Consider the following 17891-nt stretch of genomic DNA (forward strand, 5'->3'; position numbering starts at 1 on the left):
CAACTGGATATAGCACAGCATAGTTTGAAATCAAGGGTTTAAAGTTGAAGTGAAGCTGAATTCTCTTTCTGTCCGCATTCAATTCACACAAACGGACCGTCACGCACACAGTTTTTATGCTGTCGACAAATACACACTTCAGTAAAGTGTTTGCTGAATGCTGACGTATTTGAGAAAATATTATAGTGTTTGCAAACTGCCATCCTATTACTTATAACAGTAAAAACAGAAAAGCAAACGCTGCATAATAGTTTTTCGTTTACTGTAGATTGATCTGAGCCAAACTAGATCTCAAACATCTCTCTGCCTACCCTCGATGGCGAGTCTGCGGCGAGGCCAGTGCTTGAGCTCTCGCGGCAGCAGCTCTTTCAGACGAATGCTGATGATGTGCTCCTCCAGCGCGAACTCCAGCGTATAAAAGCGCAGGAGCTCCAGCCACAGCTGCCCCAGAGAACCGCTCACTGGTTCCTCCAGCGTCAAACGAGCCTACAATCAAAAACACAGTTTACTTTTACAATCCCTGAGACAAATTTCTCAATACTTTTCAAAACTCTTCACACAGTGAACACAACAGCAGTCTATGTGGGCTAAACTGTGAATCATTTATCATTAGCCATGTTTCCATCCACCTATTTTTATGCGCATTTTGGGATAGTGCATTAAAAAAATGAATTCTAAAAATGCACATAAAAAATGTTTGCACTCAATTAAGGCAGACACATTTTTTATCTGATAAGACGACATGCACATAAACGATAGAAACACATTTGCTTTATAAATCCCTCGATGTCACTCAACAGAGGATGTGATTGGATAACTGGACCAATCGCATCGCAGCATCTCAAATGTTGGTTTGTTCTGAAATGCCTGCGTCAAAGTCTGTCATCAGAATGATTTGGTATAATTCTCTCCATGAGAGTCTCACACGATTGTGTTCACAAACACCAGCATCCAAACACACGAGAACATGACAGCGTTTATCGTGTTTCGTTTGACGCTCTGAGACGCTTTAGTCATTTATGATGGAGGACAAAAGAGCCACAGTGGCTTTCCAGATTGCTGCAACTTCCATTTTTTATTAATTTGCACCAGTTTCCCAGGAAGTGTCGATTTCGTTCTGTTGAACACATGAGATGGAAATGCTGCATTATTCGCAAATGAATTATGCGATATTCCAGTTTTGTCAACTTTGAATGGAAACATAGCTACTGCTTAGGCACAAAATGCATTCAATGATTACTTCTTTCAAATAACATTAATTGCTTTCTCACATATTCACAATCACCACCAAATCTCGATGTGCCTACAAGCCAATTTGCACGTTTACATACTGTAAAACTTCAGTTCAAAACCTAACACAATACAAAACTGAATAAGACAGAATTTTGCGATGTTTCTACAGTAATACCATATTGAAATATACTTTGAATCTAAAAAATTAAATAGTTTCAAAGTAAATAGATGTAGCTAAACACCTATACAACACCTACCTTTCAACTTCATTACCATAAATATAAAAGGGCAAAACTTAGGAATAATTTTGTACTGTAATGTAAACATGGACAATGTAACGTACTGTACTGAATACTAAACTATAGAGTCATTTTAGTTTTGTAAAAAAAATTGTACAAAAGCAAACATTGTAAGTCCATTGTTTTAAGAGAAACAAAGGGTGTTTTGGGGTGAAAACCTGTGAAACCTTCACAGGTGTCAGAACTGTGTGAAGAGTTCTGAAAAAAATGTGGAGAAATGTGTAAAATACAATAACATTTTCCTTAAGGTTTCTTTACTACAATCATGCATATTGGTGAAACGTTCACCTTGCCCCTGGTGTATTCGGCCGCCTTCTCTTTCTTCTCCGTGTAGGTTTTGGGTTCAGGTTTGGCTTTGCCGTCTGTGCGGCCCTGGCCAGCAGGAGCGGGTCTGTGCTCCCAACTCACGAATGTGCCCGACTCCATCCCCGTAAGATGAAACGCATCCACGCGTTTCACATCGAAGCCCTTGATCTGAAAAGAACCACACAACGAGAATATATATCACATTTATTTAGATTTACTTTTGTTTGAGGTTCACTAAAACATCAGTTCTTTCCCAGTAAAAATTCAATTTTCATATATTTTAGATTCATTGCACATCAACTGAAATATTTCAGGTCTTTTATTGTTTTAATACTGATGATTTTGGCATACAGCTCATGAAAACCCAAAATTCCTATCTCAAAAAATTAGCATATCATGAAAAGGGTCTCTAAACGAGCTATTAACCTAATCATCTGAATCAACTTATTAACTCTAAACACCTGCAAAAGATTCCTAACCCTAACCCTAACCCTGACTGCTGTCCAGAAGGCCATCATTGACACCCTCAAGCAAGAGGGTTAGACACAGAAAGAAATTTCTGAACAAATAGGCTGTTCCCAGAGTGCTGTATCAAGGCACCTCAGTGGGAAGTCTGTGGGAAGGAAAAAGTGTGGAAAAAACGCTGCACAACGAGAAGAGGTGACCGGACCCTGAGGAAGATTGTGGAGAAGGACCGATTCCAGACCTTGGGGGACCTGCGGAAGCAGTGGACTGAGTCTGGAGTAGAAACATCCAGAGCCACCGTGCACAGGCGTGTGCAGGAAATGGGCTACAGGTGCCGCATTCTCCAGGTCAAGCCACTTTTGAACCAGAAACAGCGGCAGAAGCGCCTGACCTGGGCTACAGAGAAGTTGTGCTTCTCGTTGTGCAGCGTTTTTTGCCACACTTTTTCCTTCCCACAGACTTCCCACTGAGGTGCCTTGATACAGCACGCTGGGAACAGCCTATTTGTTCAGAAATTTCTTTCTGTGTCTTACCCTCTTGCTTGAGGGGGTCAATGATGGCCTTCTGGACAGCAGTCAGGTCGGCAGTCTTACCCATGATTGCGGTTTTGAGTAATGAAACAGGCTGGGAGTTTTTAAAAGCCTCAGGAATCTTTTGCAGGTGTTTAGAGTTAATTAGTTGATTCAGATGATTAGGTAAATATCTCGTTTAGAGACCCTTTTCATGATATGCTAATTTTTTTAGATAGGAATTTTGGGTTTCCATGAGCTGTATGCCAAAATCATCAGTATTAAAACAATAAAAGACCTGAAATATTTCAGTTGGTGTGAAATGAATCTAAAATATATGAAAGTTTAATTTTTATCATTACATTATGGAAAATAATGAACTTTATCACAATATGCTAATTTTTTGAGAAGGACCTGTATATATATATATATATATATATATATATATATATATATATATATGTATTGGGGCTGTCGATTTAACACGTTAACTTGGTGCGATTAATTATGGAGCGAATATAATGATTTTATACAAAAGTTCAATAAACGAAGTTAATATTGTGCTAATTTTTAAACACAACGTTGCCTGTTTTTGCTCAATTTCAGCAATGAAAATAGTTACAATGAAAGCCAGAGCAGAAGTGTTGTGTTTCTTCGTGCAACACACAGCAGTGTTTCATAACTGAATGAATCTGTGTTTTTTAACAAAACGAGTGAGCCAATGATTCAGTGACTCATTCATAATGACGTTCACTTGCTTTGTTCCTGAACGAATCAGCCGTTAGAATGAATCGGTTGAGTGAACGACTCAATGACTCACTCATTAAGACAGTGACTTGTCACCACCTACTGGCGGTTTTTGTTTAATATTTAGAGTATCATTTCATTTTTCATTCATATTCATGCCACCTCTGAGCTACATTAAACAGTTTGTATAAATATACCTAAATGCCACTTCAGATGCTGCTTTTGAAATAAAAAAATGCTATAGCCACATTGTAGCCTTAAAAGTTTATGTGTAATAAATGATTTGCTCAATCAAAATATTTCTTTCTAACACTACTTTTTGCAATGTCTATTCAATCTATTTCCCGTCAAACACAATGATGACTTTAAATGATCTTTTCAGGGTAATTTCTCAGCAGAAAATTTATGTTGAATTCATTTGGTTAATTAATCGGCACATCATGTAATAAATTAGATTTAAAAATGTTAATCACTTGACAGCCCTAACACACACACACACACACACACACACACACACACACACACACACACACACACACACACACACACACACAGACTATTTAATAATAATATTTAAATTTCAGTTTTATATACTATATGTAAAAGGTATGATTCTTTTTTTTCTTTTTTTTACTACAGAATTAGTCAAAAGTATGATCAACTCATACACGCAACAATAACATGGACATAGTTATTATTTATTTTGTTCTAGGTTTCCTAAAACATCAGCTCTCACCCAATGTCCTAGATAAACGGGCAGGACGGGCTTCGCTCTCTGTTGCAGGAAGAATATGACCATGAGAGACAGCGAGTAGGATGGGATTCCTCCCTCCGCCTGACAGTCGATGTGGCACAGCTACAAAAACACACACAATCTTGTTAGACCTTGGTGAGAAACGGCTACAGTAATCTCGGGAAAGTGTGAGCGTGAGTCGTACGTTGGCCCAGTATCGGAAGGCCAACACCAGAGGGACGAGCCTCGGCTCCAGTCTGGCCAGAGCTGCAAGGTGATTGGTGGTGAGGCACGCGACATCATTTCCTGCGCTCACTTTGCACATTAACCCACTGCAGAGACAACAAACAACTCACATCAGCTACGATTTATTATTATTAATGTCTTCAAACTGTTTCATTTATAGCATCTCAGTTTTATTGCCCACACAAAACTGACCTTGCCACATCTTTGCAGAAGACAACAGGGACTTTGGCATGAAAATCAGACTCCACCTCGGCAAACGCCACTGGAAACAAAAGCGAAACCAGAGTTAATCTTGGCTCTCGAAACTAAAGTCTTGTGCATACATGAACTTTCAACTGTTAGAGCTTGTCAATAGTCAAGTGAGGCACATTTATGATTATTGGATCTGTCAGACGTCTGGACACACTTTACTGAATTTGAGAAAATCTTTAAAACCATCTGATCTAAAGGGTTAAACTTCTGAAATGAGTTTTGTAAACATAAGTACTATAAAATATAGGCAAATAAAACTTTAAATTTAAATATTTTCTGTTTTCAAAGAGACGAAAAACTTGTCACTACGATTATATAAATAAATAAATATATATTTATATATACATAAATACAAGTAAATGTTTAAAAAGTTGGACAAACATTTGATTAAAACGCGCATATATATATATATATATATATATATATATATATATATATATATATACTACTGTGATGGCTTTTTAATAGATAAGATAGTAAACTGTCTTCTGGAACTAATCATGTTTCTGACTAAAAATCTGACCTTCAGATTATCTAACCTTATGATAAACTTATGACTTCTTTACTTCCCCTTTTAGGCATCCTAATATTTGAATAAAATGTACTGTTCGAAACTAATAAAAACACATGACTTTGTTTGTGTGAGTGTAAAAATAACAAATATGGGAAGTGCAACTAGACAGATGTCTGGTTTGAAACCTTTTGGTTACCTAGAGTATAAAGTATTAAGTGTCGCCTGGAGACGAACCAGGTAATTAGGTTCCAGGTACGTAGTTAGGTTTAGGGAAAAATTTACCACACTACACATATTCATATTCAGAAATGTACAGTACCAGTTTATAAAACACATTTAAAAAATATATTGTTATATAATAGAAAATTCCATTTATATTCACTTTTCTTTGACTCGGGACTACAGGAGACCCTATTAATATATGGAATAAATTTGATTAATTAATTGGCATATGTAATTAATTTTAAAACGTGTTTTGACAACTCATTTTTTATTTTTAGAATATTCTTTATATTTAAAAAAATGTATTATATATATATATATTTTTTTTTTTTTTTTTTTTTACACACACATTTATACAAAGAGGTTTTCTTTTCCAGGCAACAACATGCTTACTCACCAGTCTATTTAAACAGTGTAATTTTATAATGGTTTGTAGTTGAATGAATGGGAAACTCACCACTGTTCTTTATGATCTCCAGCACCTGGATCAGCACATCAGGCTGAGTCATCTACACAACACAAGTGTGTTAATAAACACATATTAAAACGTTAATGAACAATAAAATGTATTGTCACATATCCACAAAAGCAGCTCATGCTCGTATGTTCAGACTCACAGTGGAGGGGTAAGAGACGTCGATGTTGACATCACTTGTTTTAAAGGCAAAGCGGGTGAAACAGGAGCCGTAAAGACAGAGGGAGCAAGCTATGAAGAACAGAGGACAGGAGAAGTCATTCTAACCTTCACCATACTGAGAAAAACACTTTCTTGACTATTTTTACTTTCTATTGCTAGCTATTATACAAAGTACACTACGATTCAAAAGTTTGGGGTCAGTTTTCAGAGTTTTAAATGTTTTTGAAAGAAGTTTCTTCTGCTCACCAAGAACGCATTTAATTGGTCATAAATACAGCAAAAACAGAATATATTGTGAAATAACAGTTTTCTATGTGAATATATTGTAAAATGTAATTTATTCCTGTGATCAAAGCTGAATTTTAAGCGCATCATTACTCCAGTCTTCAGTGTCACATTATCCTTCAGAAATCATTCTAATATGCTGATTTGATGCTTAAGAAACATTTGATTAATATCAATGTTGAAAATAGTTTAACAAAATTAAAGATTTTACTGTCACTTTTGATCAATTTAATGTATTCTTGCTAAATAAAAGTAATGATTTCTTAAAAAACATTAAAAATAAAAACTTACTGACCCCAAAGTTTTGAAATGCTTAAATTGATAATACACCACATTTGTGGAACCCAACTTTCAATTTATCCCCTATCCATGAATGCAGGTGCCACAAAGCAGGCCAGTTTCTCGCATACTTCGTAAGTCCACTAATGGACGATAATGAACAGAATAGATGTAAAGCAGGTCTTAAGTTCGGCAGGTAAACCCATGTACCTGTGAGATGTTTACGTATAATACCCTCCATCCGGAGAACCACAGCTTGCCTCAACGCAAAGTCTTCCTCTGAGATGCCGTGCACCTCTGCCACCTCCAGGACGGCGCAGTCTAGCGCCCTCAACTGGGCCGGAGAGGGAAGAGGAAGCGCTCGCAACTCATTCTCCTCCTGCTTTTCCTGCAAAACACACATAAACAAGAGGATACACATTTTTCAAGAAAATCAGAATGAGTCAAATTTGATATAAAATATCCAATATAATATCTTTGTAGCTGGTGCTTTGACTGTGATTAATTCAGAGATGCATCTTCTCTGACAGGGTTTTAGTGGGTTAACAGTGACACGCAGTGTTCTTTTGCATGTTTTCTAACAGTCTAATGGAAACTAGCACAGTAAACCCCTTTCTAGGCTTAGCACAGAGCCACTTTGGATTATATAGAGCACAGAAAAAAGCTGCATCCTCTCACCATGATGTTCTTCTTGTGGCGTTTCTCTTTAATGTGCTTGTGAGCACCCTGGATGTTCTCCACGTGGACTGAACACAGTTTGCATAGATACTGGAAATTCGGGTACTCCGGAGATGGCTGTGGGAATACACAACGACAGAGAAACCAATCACATCATGCTACATCAATTCACACATCTGACATGCAAACGGGAGAAATCAAGAGGCTCTTAACGACTACCCGACTTGCTCAGGTTGTTTCAGATTCAATTAACGATCTGGTTTTGAGCATCATTCAACAGTAAAATCAGTCGGTGAGTGTGAATGCAAACGCTCTTATTCACATATATATAGGTAAAGCAAATATAAACCAGGGTTATTACCCTTAACTAAAACTATCAGGCCCCCGTGTCCACCAAAAAAAAATTATTTCAGAGGGCTAGCAAATTTTTCCCAAAATTTTCAATGGGAGTGGACCGTTTTTAAACCGATATCAGCGTGATGTGTGAATGTCTATTTCTAGCCGAGCGCTGGGCATTTTTTACCAGTATCTGAAAAATGTTCAGATTTGGGTAAAACGCGGCGCTCATCAATGTCACTTTTGACCCAGCTGTCCAATCACAGTGGTGGAGAAGCGGCACAAATACCACACCAACCAAACACCACATCCTTCTTGTACATCGATAACAAATCTCAACAACAAGCACATCTCTTCATCCAAAACTAGTGCCAGAGCAAATACGTTACATTGTGCGGACATTTTTATATTCAGAAACAAACTAGGCTATTTGAGTAATCAGATACTAGTAACAGGTCTGCGGAAATTCTGTATTATAGCTCATATAGTGTCTCAAAAAAGGTTTGGTGGACACACCATTTCTCTTACTTGAATTAAAGCTGAAAACGAATTTAAAAAAATATGTTAGTTGAAAAACTAAGTGAAAATTAGAAATGTTACCTTGGCATTAAACCGAAATAAGTTTAAGTTGAAGCACTGAAATTATTAACAGTAAATAAATATAAACTAAAACTCAAATAAAAATCTTTTAAAAATGACAAAAGCACATCAAATTAAAACTAAAATTAACATGAAAACCTAAAATATAAAATAAAAGCCAATTAAAAATATTAATAAAACCATAATAATAAATAAATAAATAAAAATAACACTGATTTAAACTAAAACTGTGACAGGAGACACTGAAAAGAATAACTCATTTGGCAATTCTGAAAACAGCAGGAACAATGACATAAGCCCTTGAATATAATTAAAATAATCCTATAAAAAAAATTATAAAATATTTTTGCAAAAGTTAAGCTGCCAACTGTACACTGACAGGGCAAGAAGTGATTCTATAGCACTAGTTCCATGTATGGCTGCACAATTAATCAAAATAAAATGCGATATGGCTTAGTGCAATGATCAAATTGCAAAATTTAAAGAAATAAATATGTGCTGCGTGTTTCAGAGTGAAGCGCAGCACTGTTTATTTACATTCAAGCAGCTCATGATCTGGTGTTTGCAGCGTCTCAAAGTGGCTCAGTTCATCTAAAAAAATTAGCATATCATGAAAAGGGTCTCTAAACGAGCTATTAACCTAATCATCTGAATCAACTAATTAACTCTAAACACCTGCAAAAGATTCCTGAGGCTTTTAAAAACTCCCAGCCTGTTTCATTACTCAAAACCGCAATCATGGGTAAGACTGCCGACCTGACTGCTGTCCAGAAGGCCATCATTGACACCCTCAAGCAAGAGGGTAAGACACATAAAGAAATTTCTGAACAAATAGGCTGTTCCCAGAGTGCTGTTTCAAGGCAACACAGTGGGAAGTCTGTGGGAAGGAAAAAGTGTGGAAAAAAACTCTGCACAACGAGTAGAGGTGACCGGACCCTGAGGAAGATTGTGGAGAAGGACCGATTCCAGACCTTGGGGGACCTGCGGAAGCAGTGGACTGAGTCTGGAGTAGAAACATCCAGAGTCACCGTGCACAGGCGTGTGCAGGAAATGGGCTACAGGTGCCGCATTCCCCAGGTCAAGCCACTTTTGAACCAGAAACAGCGGCAGAAGCGCCTGACCTGGGCTACAGAGAAGCAGCACTGGACTGTTGCTCAGTGGTCCAAAGTACTTTTTTTGGATGAAAGCAAATTTTGCATGTCATTCGGAAATCAAGGTGCCAGAGTCTGGAGGAAGACTGGGGAGAAGGAAATGCCAAAATGCCTGTAGTCCAGTGTCAAGTACCCACAGTCAGTGATGATCTGGGGTGCCATGTCAGCCGCTGGTGTTAGTGCACTGTGTTTTATCAAGGGCAGGGTCAATGCAGCTAGCTATCAGGAGATTTTGGAGCACTTCATGCTTCCATCTGCTGAAAAGCTTTATGGAGATGAAGATTTCATTTTTCAGCACGACCTGGCACCTGCTCACAGTGCCAAAACCACTGGTAAATGGTTTACTGACCATGGTGTTACTGTGCTCAATTGGCCTGCCAACTCTCCTGACCTGAACCCCATAGAGAATCTGTGGGATATTGTGAAGAGAAAGTTGAGAGACGCAAGACCCAACACTCTGGATGAGCTTAAGGCCGCTATCGAAGCATCCTGGGCCTCCATAACACCTCCGCAGTGCCACAGGCTGATTGCCTCCATGCCACGCCGCATTGAAGCAGTCATTTCTGCAAAAGGATTCCCGACCAAGTATTGAGTGCATAACTGAACATAATTATTTGAAGGTTGACTTTTTTTTGTATTAAAAACACTTATTTTATTGGTCGGATGAAATATGCTAATTTTTTGAGATAGGAATTTTGGGTTTTCATGAGCTGTATGCCAAAATCATCAGTATTAAAACAATAAAAGACCTGAAATATTTCAGTTGGTGTGCAATGAATCTAAAATATATGAAAGTTTAATTTTTATCATTACATTATGGAAAATAATGAACTTTATCACAATATGATAATTTTTTGAGAAGGACCTGTAATTATCATAGTTGAGTCTGTTTGGAGTGTGTGGGTCACATAACTTGGTTAACATTTTCTGTGCTCGTTATGTCAGTTTGACCTAAAGCCAGCATGTCCACCCATGGATTTTTTTTTATAAATAGGGCAACGTATCCTGGGATATATAACTCATAAAATCCAAACTATATCAAATATTTCAAAAATGCCTTTGGATGTGTTTTACTTAAGTCCAGATGATATAAAAAGTGACATGATATTTTTTTTTGCAGATAATTTTCCACTCTTGCCTGTTCAAGTGTTAAGGGCTGCCCGCGGTTTTCCATCAAAATAAAAGTTCAATGCAGCTATAAATATTAGTATCATAACTTTACGGTTCCATTTTGCCATTTTTATTTTAGTAATTTATATTTGTTTTGTATTTTTTATATGTCTGTTTAGTAATAATAATTATAAAAAATGAATTATTATATTTTTCACATCCACATTGTGTGCAGGAATGTGTTACCTTGAGCAGCCGGTGGATGTAGTCTCTCTGCAGCCTCTCCTCCGCCTGTCTGAGTCCCAGCTGTTGGTCAGAGGTCAGGTTTCCCACCTCCACGACCTCTGCTGCGACCTCGACCCTCTGTCTGCGATCCGAGATCTCCACACCTGAGATTTAAAGGAACAGACAGCAGAAACAAACCCAAACATAAAACTTTACTTTGTTTTTGTCCTTCTACCTCAGTAAATACACCAACACTAGTACAGAGAACACGTTAACAGTTTTGTCAGATCATTTGTCAGATCTTTTTTGTTTTGTAAATAACAGTTATTTTAAATTTGTAAAAACATTTCACAATATTTCTGTATTTTTGATCAAATAAATGCAGCCTCGGTGAGCATAAGACACTTCTTTCAAAAACATTAAAAATCTTACCAACCCCAGACTTAACTGTCATCCCCTTTTTGAGAATGGACGTTAAAATGCACTATTCAAGCTTAAATGGTTGTAATTCAAGAATGCTTTGGAATATAGACCTAAGTTTACACTCTTATATAAACAGCAGATTATTGCTGAAGTGAAAGCACTTCAAAAACTGAAAGTATGAAAAAGTTATGGAAATTTAAATTTACAGTAAATCAAATATACTGTACTTGATATTTTTTCTTTTATAAAAAATATATATTTTACAAAATAGATTTTACTATAAAATTACTATAAAATCAAATCCATATATCTAACCGAGTTGTGTTCCAAATTTGAAGTTGATATCACAAAAATTTAAGTTCCCATGAGATTTTTTTTAGGCCTAATAGCAAAAATAGCCTCCGGATGACATACATTCCATTGAATTTAATGTTATGCATTCTGCCGTAACAAATTAATACATTTCTGTCCAAATAACACTTCTGTCACAAAATATGGAACCTTGAGACTCAGGCCTTTCTGAAAATATGATTTTTGTCAAGGTTTTGATCATAAATTATGAAACATGACGACGCCCAAAAAGGGAGGAGCCCGATAAAATAATTCAGAGTACCGTTTCTATGGTAACGCAACGTCCAATTTCAAAATGGATTTCACAGGATGGATTCTGAGTTTGTAAGCTTTCGAATGATACCTAATTTATGATCATGTAAAAAAGGCGATAAAAAAAGATAATATTATACTAGAGGATAATATATATTATACTTTTTAGAGGATAATATTATTTTATATTATGTTATTGACAAATACTAGATATGTTTTATTATGAGCTTTTAGCATGAAAACCAAGGTTTCAATTATTAAAAGTGTGTGCGTTGACTTTTTGTGACAAAGATTGAGGTGCACTCTTGCCATAAATATATATATTACCGTTCCCACATAATTTGTAACAAAAAAACAGTGGTAAAATATCCATTTAGAAGTCTTAAACCTTTTCAACGATATATAGTTAGTCATGATTAGATTAGGATTTAATTGTAATTACAGTGAAGTAAACTTGGGCGTCCCAGTGACAGTTAATTAAACAGTTGTGTAGGGTCACTCCAGTATAGATATCGGCACTAAAAAACCTAAATAATCTAAAAAATAATCTAGAATTCATTTGATGAAGATTGGTGTGTATTTTCTCACCAGGTATCTTCTCTTTAGCTGTGATGGTGTTGTTGTGTGTTGAGCTGTCCTCTGCTGTGCTGGTCAGCAGTGTTGCGCCGCCATCCTTGCCCTGGCCACTGTTTCGGACGGGCGTTTTCTGCTCCTGTGTCTGCTGACGGGCTTCACCGGGCAAGGGCTTCCCTCTCCCCCTCTCGCCAGAATTAGTTCTGCCCGTCAGCCTGCGGGCTTTGCCCTTGCCCTGCTCCTGAGGGCTGCCGGTGTGGCCACCCTGGATCTCCTCTTTCGGCCTGGGGACGCCGTCCTTGCATCGGCTGGGGACTCTCACGCTCTCCCTCTGGGGTTTGGAGGACGACGCCTTACCCCCGGTCGAACGGGAAGGTTTGACCACCTTCACGGGGATTTTGGGGTCCTCCATGGCACTACACTTCTCTCCGGACGAGACTGAAGGATAGCCCAAAGGGCTCTGGGTTGAAGGTTTCTGGAATGAAATCATGATATAATCAGATTGTGAGTATCCAGAAATGTTGGTGCATGGAAAGTTTGAGAAATCAGGGAGACTTTGACAACATTGGGCAGGGAATGCTAGCTTAGCACTTAATGAAAACCCACTATTTTTTTTAATTAGTAAGTGAACCAATAGACATTTTTCCATGATCAATTAAATTGTTTCAATTAGTATATTGCTATACTTTGCAGGTTCAACTCAACGAGTCATGATTAAGCCATGATCTTGGATCTAGGAAATATAAAACTATTTTGCATCTTTAATTCACAAACATGTTTAATTATTTGATATGACTGTCAAAAGGAAAGAGGAAAAAAAGTATAAATCATTGCAGCTGATATTATTTCAGGTTAACTCATCACACTAGAAATGCAAGTCAAGTCGAGCACATTGCATTGTCGAACACATTATTCCACACACATTATGTTTATAGAAGGACATGTATTCCATGCACACTAAAAATTCAACCATTAAAATAAATATTTCTCATCAATCAGATTTAAAACGCATTGAGGCTAGAAAACTAGTCCTCACCATCATTTCTCAAAACATCCTGTCGTCAATTCAAGACCTTCAAATGCAAAGAATAAATCTCCAGCAGTGTCAATGACATGACGTGCATTATTTCTTTTTTTTTAAATGTGCAAAATTCATGACATGCATCAATTTATTCTATAAAATCTATTTAGTTTCTTATTTTCAGTAGATTCAAATAATAAATATTATTTTGTGTTTTGGTATCTTAAACCCCCAAAATGTCAGGTGGCGCAACATCCACACAAAGAAAACTATTTAAAATGGTGTTTTTTATAATAAGACATTCGAAATAAAATACTATGGTAATTTTATGTTTGAAACCTTTCAAATAAACAAATAAAAAAATATCAGTAGTTTTAAAGCTGTTGAGATCATTGAAAAACTTGTCCGGCAAATAGTTTATTCTCAGATGTCAGGGTGGCACAATAGCAAGCATGGCTCTTTTATTATGAATTAACATGGTAATAACAATAAATATGATAATGCATCACCCAGAGGAGCCCAACTGATCCTTGTGGAAAAAAGGTTTGTAGATCTCTCTCAAATATTGGTAAATTACTACTTTCAAGATAACTACTATCAAGTATGGGTAGGTTGGTACACTTTCCATGTCAGGTGGTACAACCAATGTAAAACTAGGAAAATGCTATTTAATCAAACTTATTTGTTGCATTTAAAAATCAATGTATGAACTTGATAGCAAAGGCGGAAGCTAATACAGGCCTCCAAGTAGAAGCTGTTTATTGTAAAATTTGTTGCTAACGTCAGGTGGCGCAAATGCAATGAATGCCCCTATATGAAATAAAAAAACATTATTTAACCTAAATAAATAAAAAATTTTTTTAGCTTATTACATTTTTAAATTATTGTTCTAAAATTTTAGTTTTAAGTTGAAGATGTTTTACACTTTCAATTATTTTCATGATAATGTTTTAAATAATTTTAGATGGCACTATTGTATCAATTAAAAGGAAAATCGTTCACACTTTATATTAGGTGTCTTTAACTATAATGTACTCACATAAAATAAATGGTTAGGTACGATGAACTTGTTCGTGTTGTTTTGCAAAGCACTTGTGCTACTATTGAGGTGGGATACGGGTGGGTTAAGACACGTTTGGTGGTATGGTTAAGGTTGGGTTAAGGTCAACAGTGTAATTACAGATGTCAGTACAGATGTAATATGTAGCCATTTTATTCAAAATATAAGTCCAATGTAAAATATGTTTACGTACACAAAAAAAATGCATTGTACTAGAGATGCGCCGATATGAAGATTTTTATATTTGAAAGCCAATAACCAATATATTGGCCGATAAATCTAAATCCTATTTTTTTAATACATTTTGAGAGCCTGATTACAAAAACAAAAATCTCACCATTAAAAGCCATGTCCCAAGCACACAATTATATTCTCATTATAATTTTATGTAGCCTATAAGACACACATTGCACTTTACAGTATTTTCCTTTTTTGAAGTGATTCAAAATATATTTTAAGCAATTTAAAACCATCATGGCGAACAGTGCGCATCTGAAGTGTCTCAGCTGAAGGAAATAATCCATTACTTATCGGCTGTGAATTAAAAACACGTGTATTTGCATTTTAGTTTTTATATGTAATTGGTCCAGTATTCAGCATATTCCCTGTCTTTATTAATGTTGTCAGGTGGCACAACAGATATAGGCTACATTAGGTGGTGCAACCATGTAAATTCTTGATTTAAACCAACACATGATAGGTCAAAGTGAATATATATGTGTATATGTGTATATATATATATATATATATATATATATATAGAGAGAGAGAGAGAGAGAGAGAGAGAGAGAGAGAGAGAGAGAGAGAGAGATTACTAGGCCCAATTGAAACTTGTTTAAACACTGTTCATCATGACTCAAAAATATGCATTACATCAATTTTGAAAAGATATATTTTTTTAAATATATATTTTTTGAAGCTTTATTTGTCATTGACCCAGCTTCAAATCTCCTTTATTTGTCATTGACCCAGCTTCAAATCTCCTGTTCCGCTCAACACATTTAATACAACATGAATGTATGCATTACAGATATGATTTAATTATAAGAATACAGACATGAAATGCAATCATATGCATGCTTCATATTCAACATTTCCCTTACACTGAGCACAACATACTACATATTTCAGAAAGAGCAGTGTGTTAAGTTAGTATGCTATTAGTTAGAACATGTCACAACAGAACACTTATCTACTAATTACTTAGTACAGCACAGTAGTACACATTTAGTCATGCTATAATCCAAAGTGACATACAACGCATTCAAGCTTCTTATCAGTTCATGCTTTTCCTGGGAATCGAAACCCAAGCTCTTGCCGTTAAATAATCAACCAAGAAAGACAATATTCACAGCTAATATTAGGCTATTTTCAGTTCATCATACTGGAGATGTAAGGTAAAGAGCAGTGCATTGTGCTTGGTTATATACTGTATATTTTAGTGGGTCAAATGCATACAGTACATATACTATACACTGTAGAAATAATAAGAGTAATATGTCAGTATGCTTTAAGCCAGCATTACACCATTGCCAGGAAGAAATTACATCATCATTACCAAACAATTTTCTTTTTTATGTCTTAAGGTTTGAAACATACATAAATATATCTAAAATAACTATATATTATTATAATGTCTGAAGCTAAATATATAATACATAATAGCTATCAATTTATTTAAAGCATTAGACGTTGCATTTAAAAAAAATTGTTTGCATCATGTGCACAAATATTCAATCTTTCACAAGTTTAACGACATGTAGGCCTGGACAAGCACAAACTACAGTCGAACAGAAACTACAATCATACATTAGAGTCCTAACATTAATTATGAGACCATATACATGTACCTGCCCTGATATTGTATCCTAAATATTAATTCTCGGTTCTGATTTCCTATTCCCACTGTACCAACACTGTATGTAACGTAATGATCAAACACTAGCACTGCCCCATTACCTGCATACTTACATGTAGGACACATTTACATGCACGTAATACACACTAAGAACTGTGTATCACTCACAAAAAGTCAAATTGTATAGTGATTCCCTAAACTTTTTTGTCATTGTATTTAGACTTAGCTCGCGCGCTGCGCTACAAACGCCTCGCGCACCTCTTCCTCACTTGTGTATTTACTTTCTGCCTTACCTAGATTCACAAATGTGCGGTAGATCAGCAGTACATGCTGAGAACGATCATAAGGAGAGGGGACGGTTTGGCGTCGCGTTAAACGCCATGTATCCCGGCGCTGATGATGGTGTTGTTGTTGTTTTCGGCCCTGCTCGAGACGGTGAGCGCACGCGCCATGTTAACTCTGCTCGCGCGCAGCATTGTGGGTCGAGTCGGTGCGGCAGGCGGAGAAACAAAACTACACTGGAGACCGACGCGACGCTTCGACGCGCCATTTCGTCGAGGTGGCGCCTACAGGCGGCGCTCTGAGGCCCAAACAACGTTTATTGTTGATTCTGAAAACATGTGTATCATTGTAGTATGTTAGAAAAGAAAATACGGTTAGAGCCGTATGAAACTGGAGCGTGGGGATTTATTTAGATTATGCCATTTACCGTTATTTAACATTATATTATTTAAATTTACTGTATTTTCGTAGTATAAAATAATGCTTTTAAGTTTGCAAATAAGGTACATTCACCAGGTTAAATACACATTCTTGGGTTTTGACCATTATGACAGACATCTTATTAAGATCATATTCAACAGGTATGGCTGAATTCACTGTATTAGTGTTAAAATGCATATTAAAAAAACATATTTCTAAAACATAACATGATTATATTTTTTAAATGAAAAAATTCATTATATTATTATTATTATTATATACAGAAGGAAATTGTAGCTAAATAAATAGCTGCAAATAGTTAAATAGCACTATATAGATAATAAAAACTATAAAAAAGAAAAAAACTAGCAAATATTAATTAGCCTATTTTCCACACGAATATAGCTGCTTTTATTTCTAGAATATCGTCAAGGCTATTAGTGCTACATAATACAGCAAACATTGCATTGTATACATCCATGCAAAACAAAACAAAGTAATAGCCTTTTAATATTTAAAAGTGCGGAAGAATAAAAATGTTTCCAAAGTCTAAAAATGAAACTCGAGACCATGGGACTTTAGGTGGCCTATTAAAACTAACTAGAGAAATAAGCGGAAGACCCTGCGCTTTCATAAAATAAAACAATATTTTAAAAATAGACCATTGATTCAACAACCCCTAGTTAGTCAGCCTGGTAGGCTATGTAAAATCTTAAAATTGATAATAAACGTTTACCTTAATTAATTATAAACAATAAATAAACGTTTACCGTAACTATCCAGCAGGATGTAAAACATGTATGAAGCTGTAAGCGTACATAGGA

The 17891-nt window shown here is 36.1% G+C and overlaps 1 protein-coding gene across 2 annotated transcripts in view; it reads right to left on the minus strand.

The window, feature by feature from the left end:
- tut4 (terminal uridylyl transferase 4) overlaps positions 1-16854 on the minus strand; it is a 36958-nt gene extending 20104 nt beyond the window's left edge. The window contains exons 1-12 of one of the 2 annotated variants that reach the window (XR_013198338.1): positions 16659-16849; positions 12442-12901; positions 10849-10991; positions 7406-7522; positions 6938-7115; positions 6144-6232; positions 5984-6035; positions 4731-4800; positions 4498-4624; positions 4296-4415; positions 1821-2006; positions 312-486 (exon numbers count right to left, since the gene is read on the minus strand). Coding sequence is in view for 1 of the 2 variants with exons in the window: in XM_077218586.1 (XP_077074701.1) it covers positions 312-486; positions 1821-2006; positions 4296-4415; positions 4498-4624; positions 4731-4800; positions 5984-6035; positions 6144-6232; positions 6938-7115; positions 7406-7522; positions 10849-10991; positions 12442-12838 (1654 nt within the window). In the remaining variant the exon portion in view is untranslated. Of the gene's footprint in view, positions 1-311; positions 487-1820; positions 2007-4295; positions 4416-4497; positions 4625-4730; positions 4801-5983; positions 6036-6143; positions 6233-6937; positions 7116-7405; positions 7523-10848; positions 10992-12441; positions 12902-16658 lie in introns of both variants that reach the window. The other variant, XM_077218586.1, reaches the window with a different exon arrangement.
- Positions 16855-17891: the final 1037 nt, after the last annotated feature.

Source organism: Siphateles boraxobius, unplaced genomic scaffold (assembly GCF_051911475.1).
Source record: "Siphateles boraxobius isolate OS27281-9 unplaced genomic scaffold, OSU_SipBor_1 77, whole genome shotgun sequence".
NCBI lineage: Eukaryota > Metazoa > Chordata > Actinopteri > Cypriniformes > Leuciscidae > Siphateles > Siphateles boraxobius.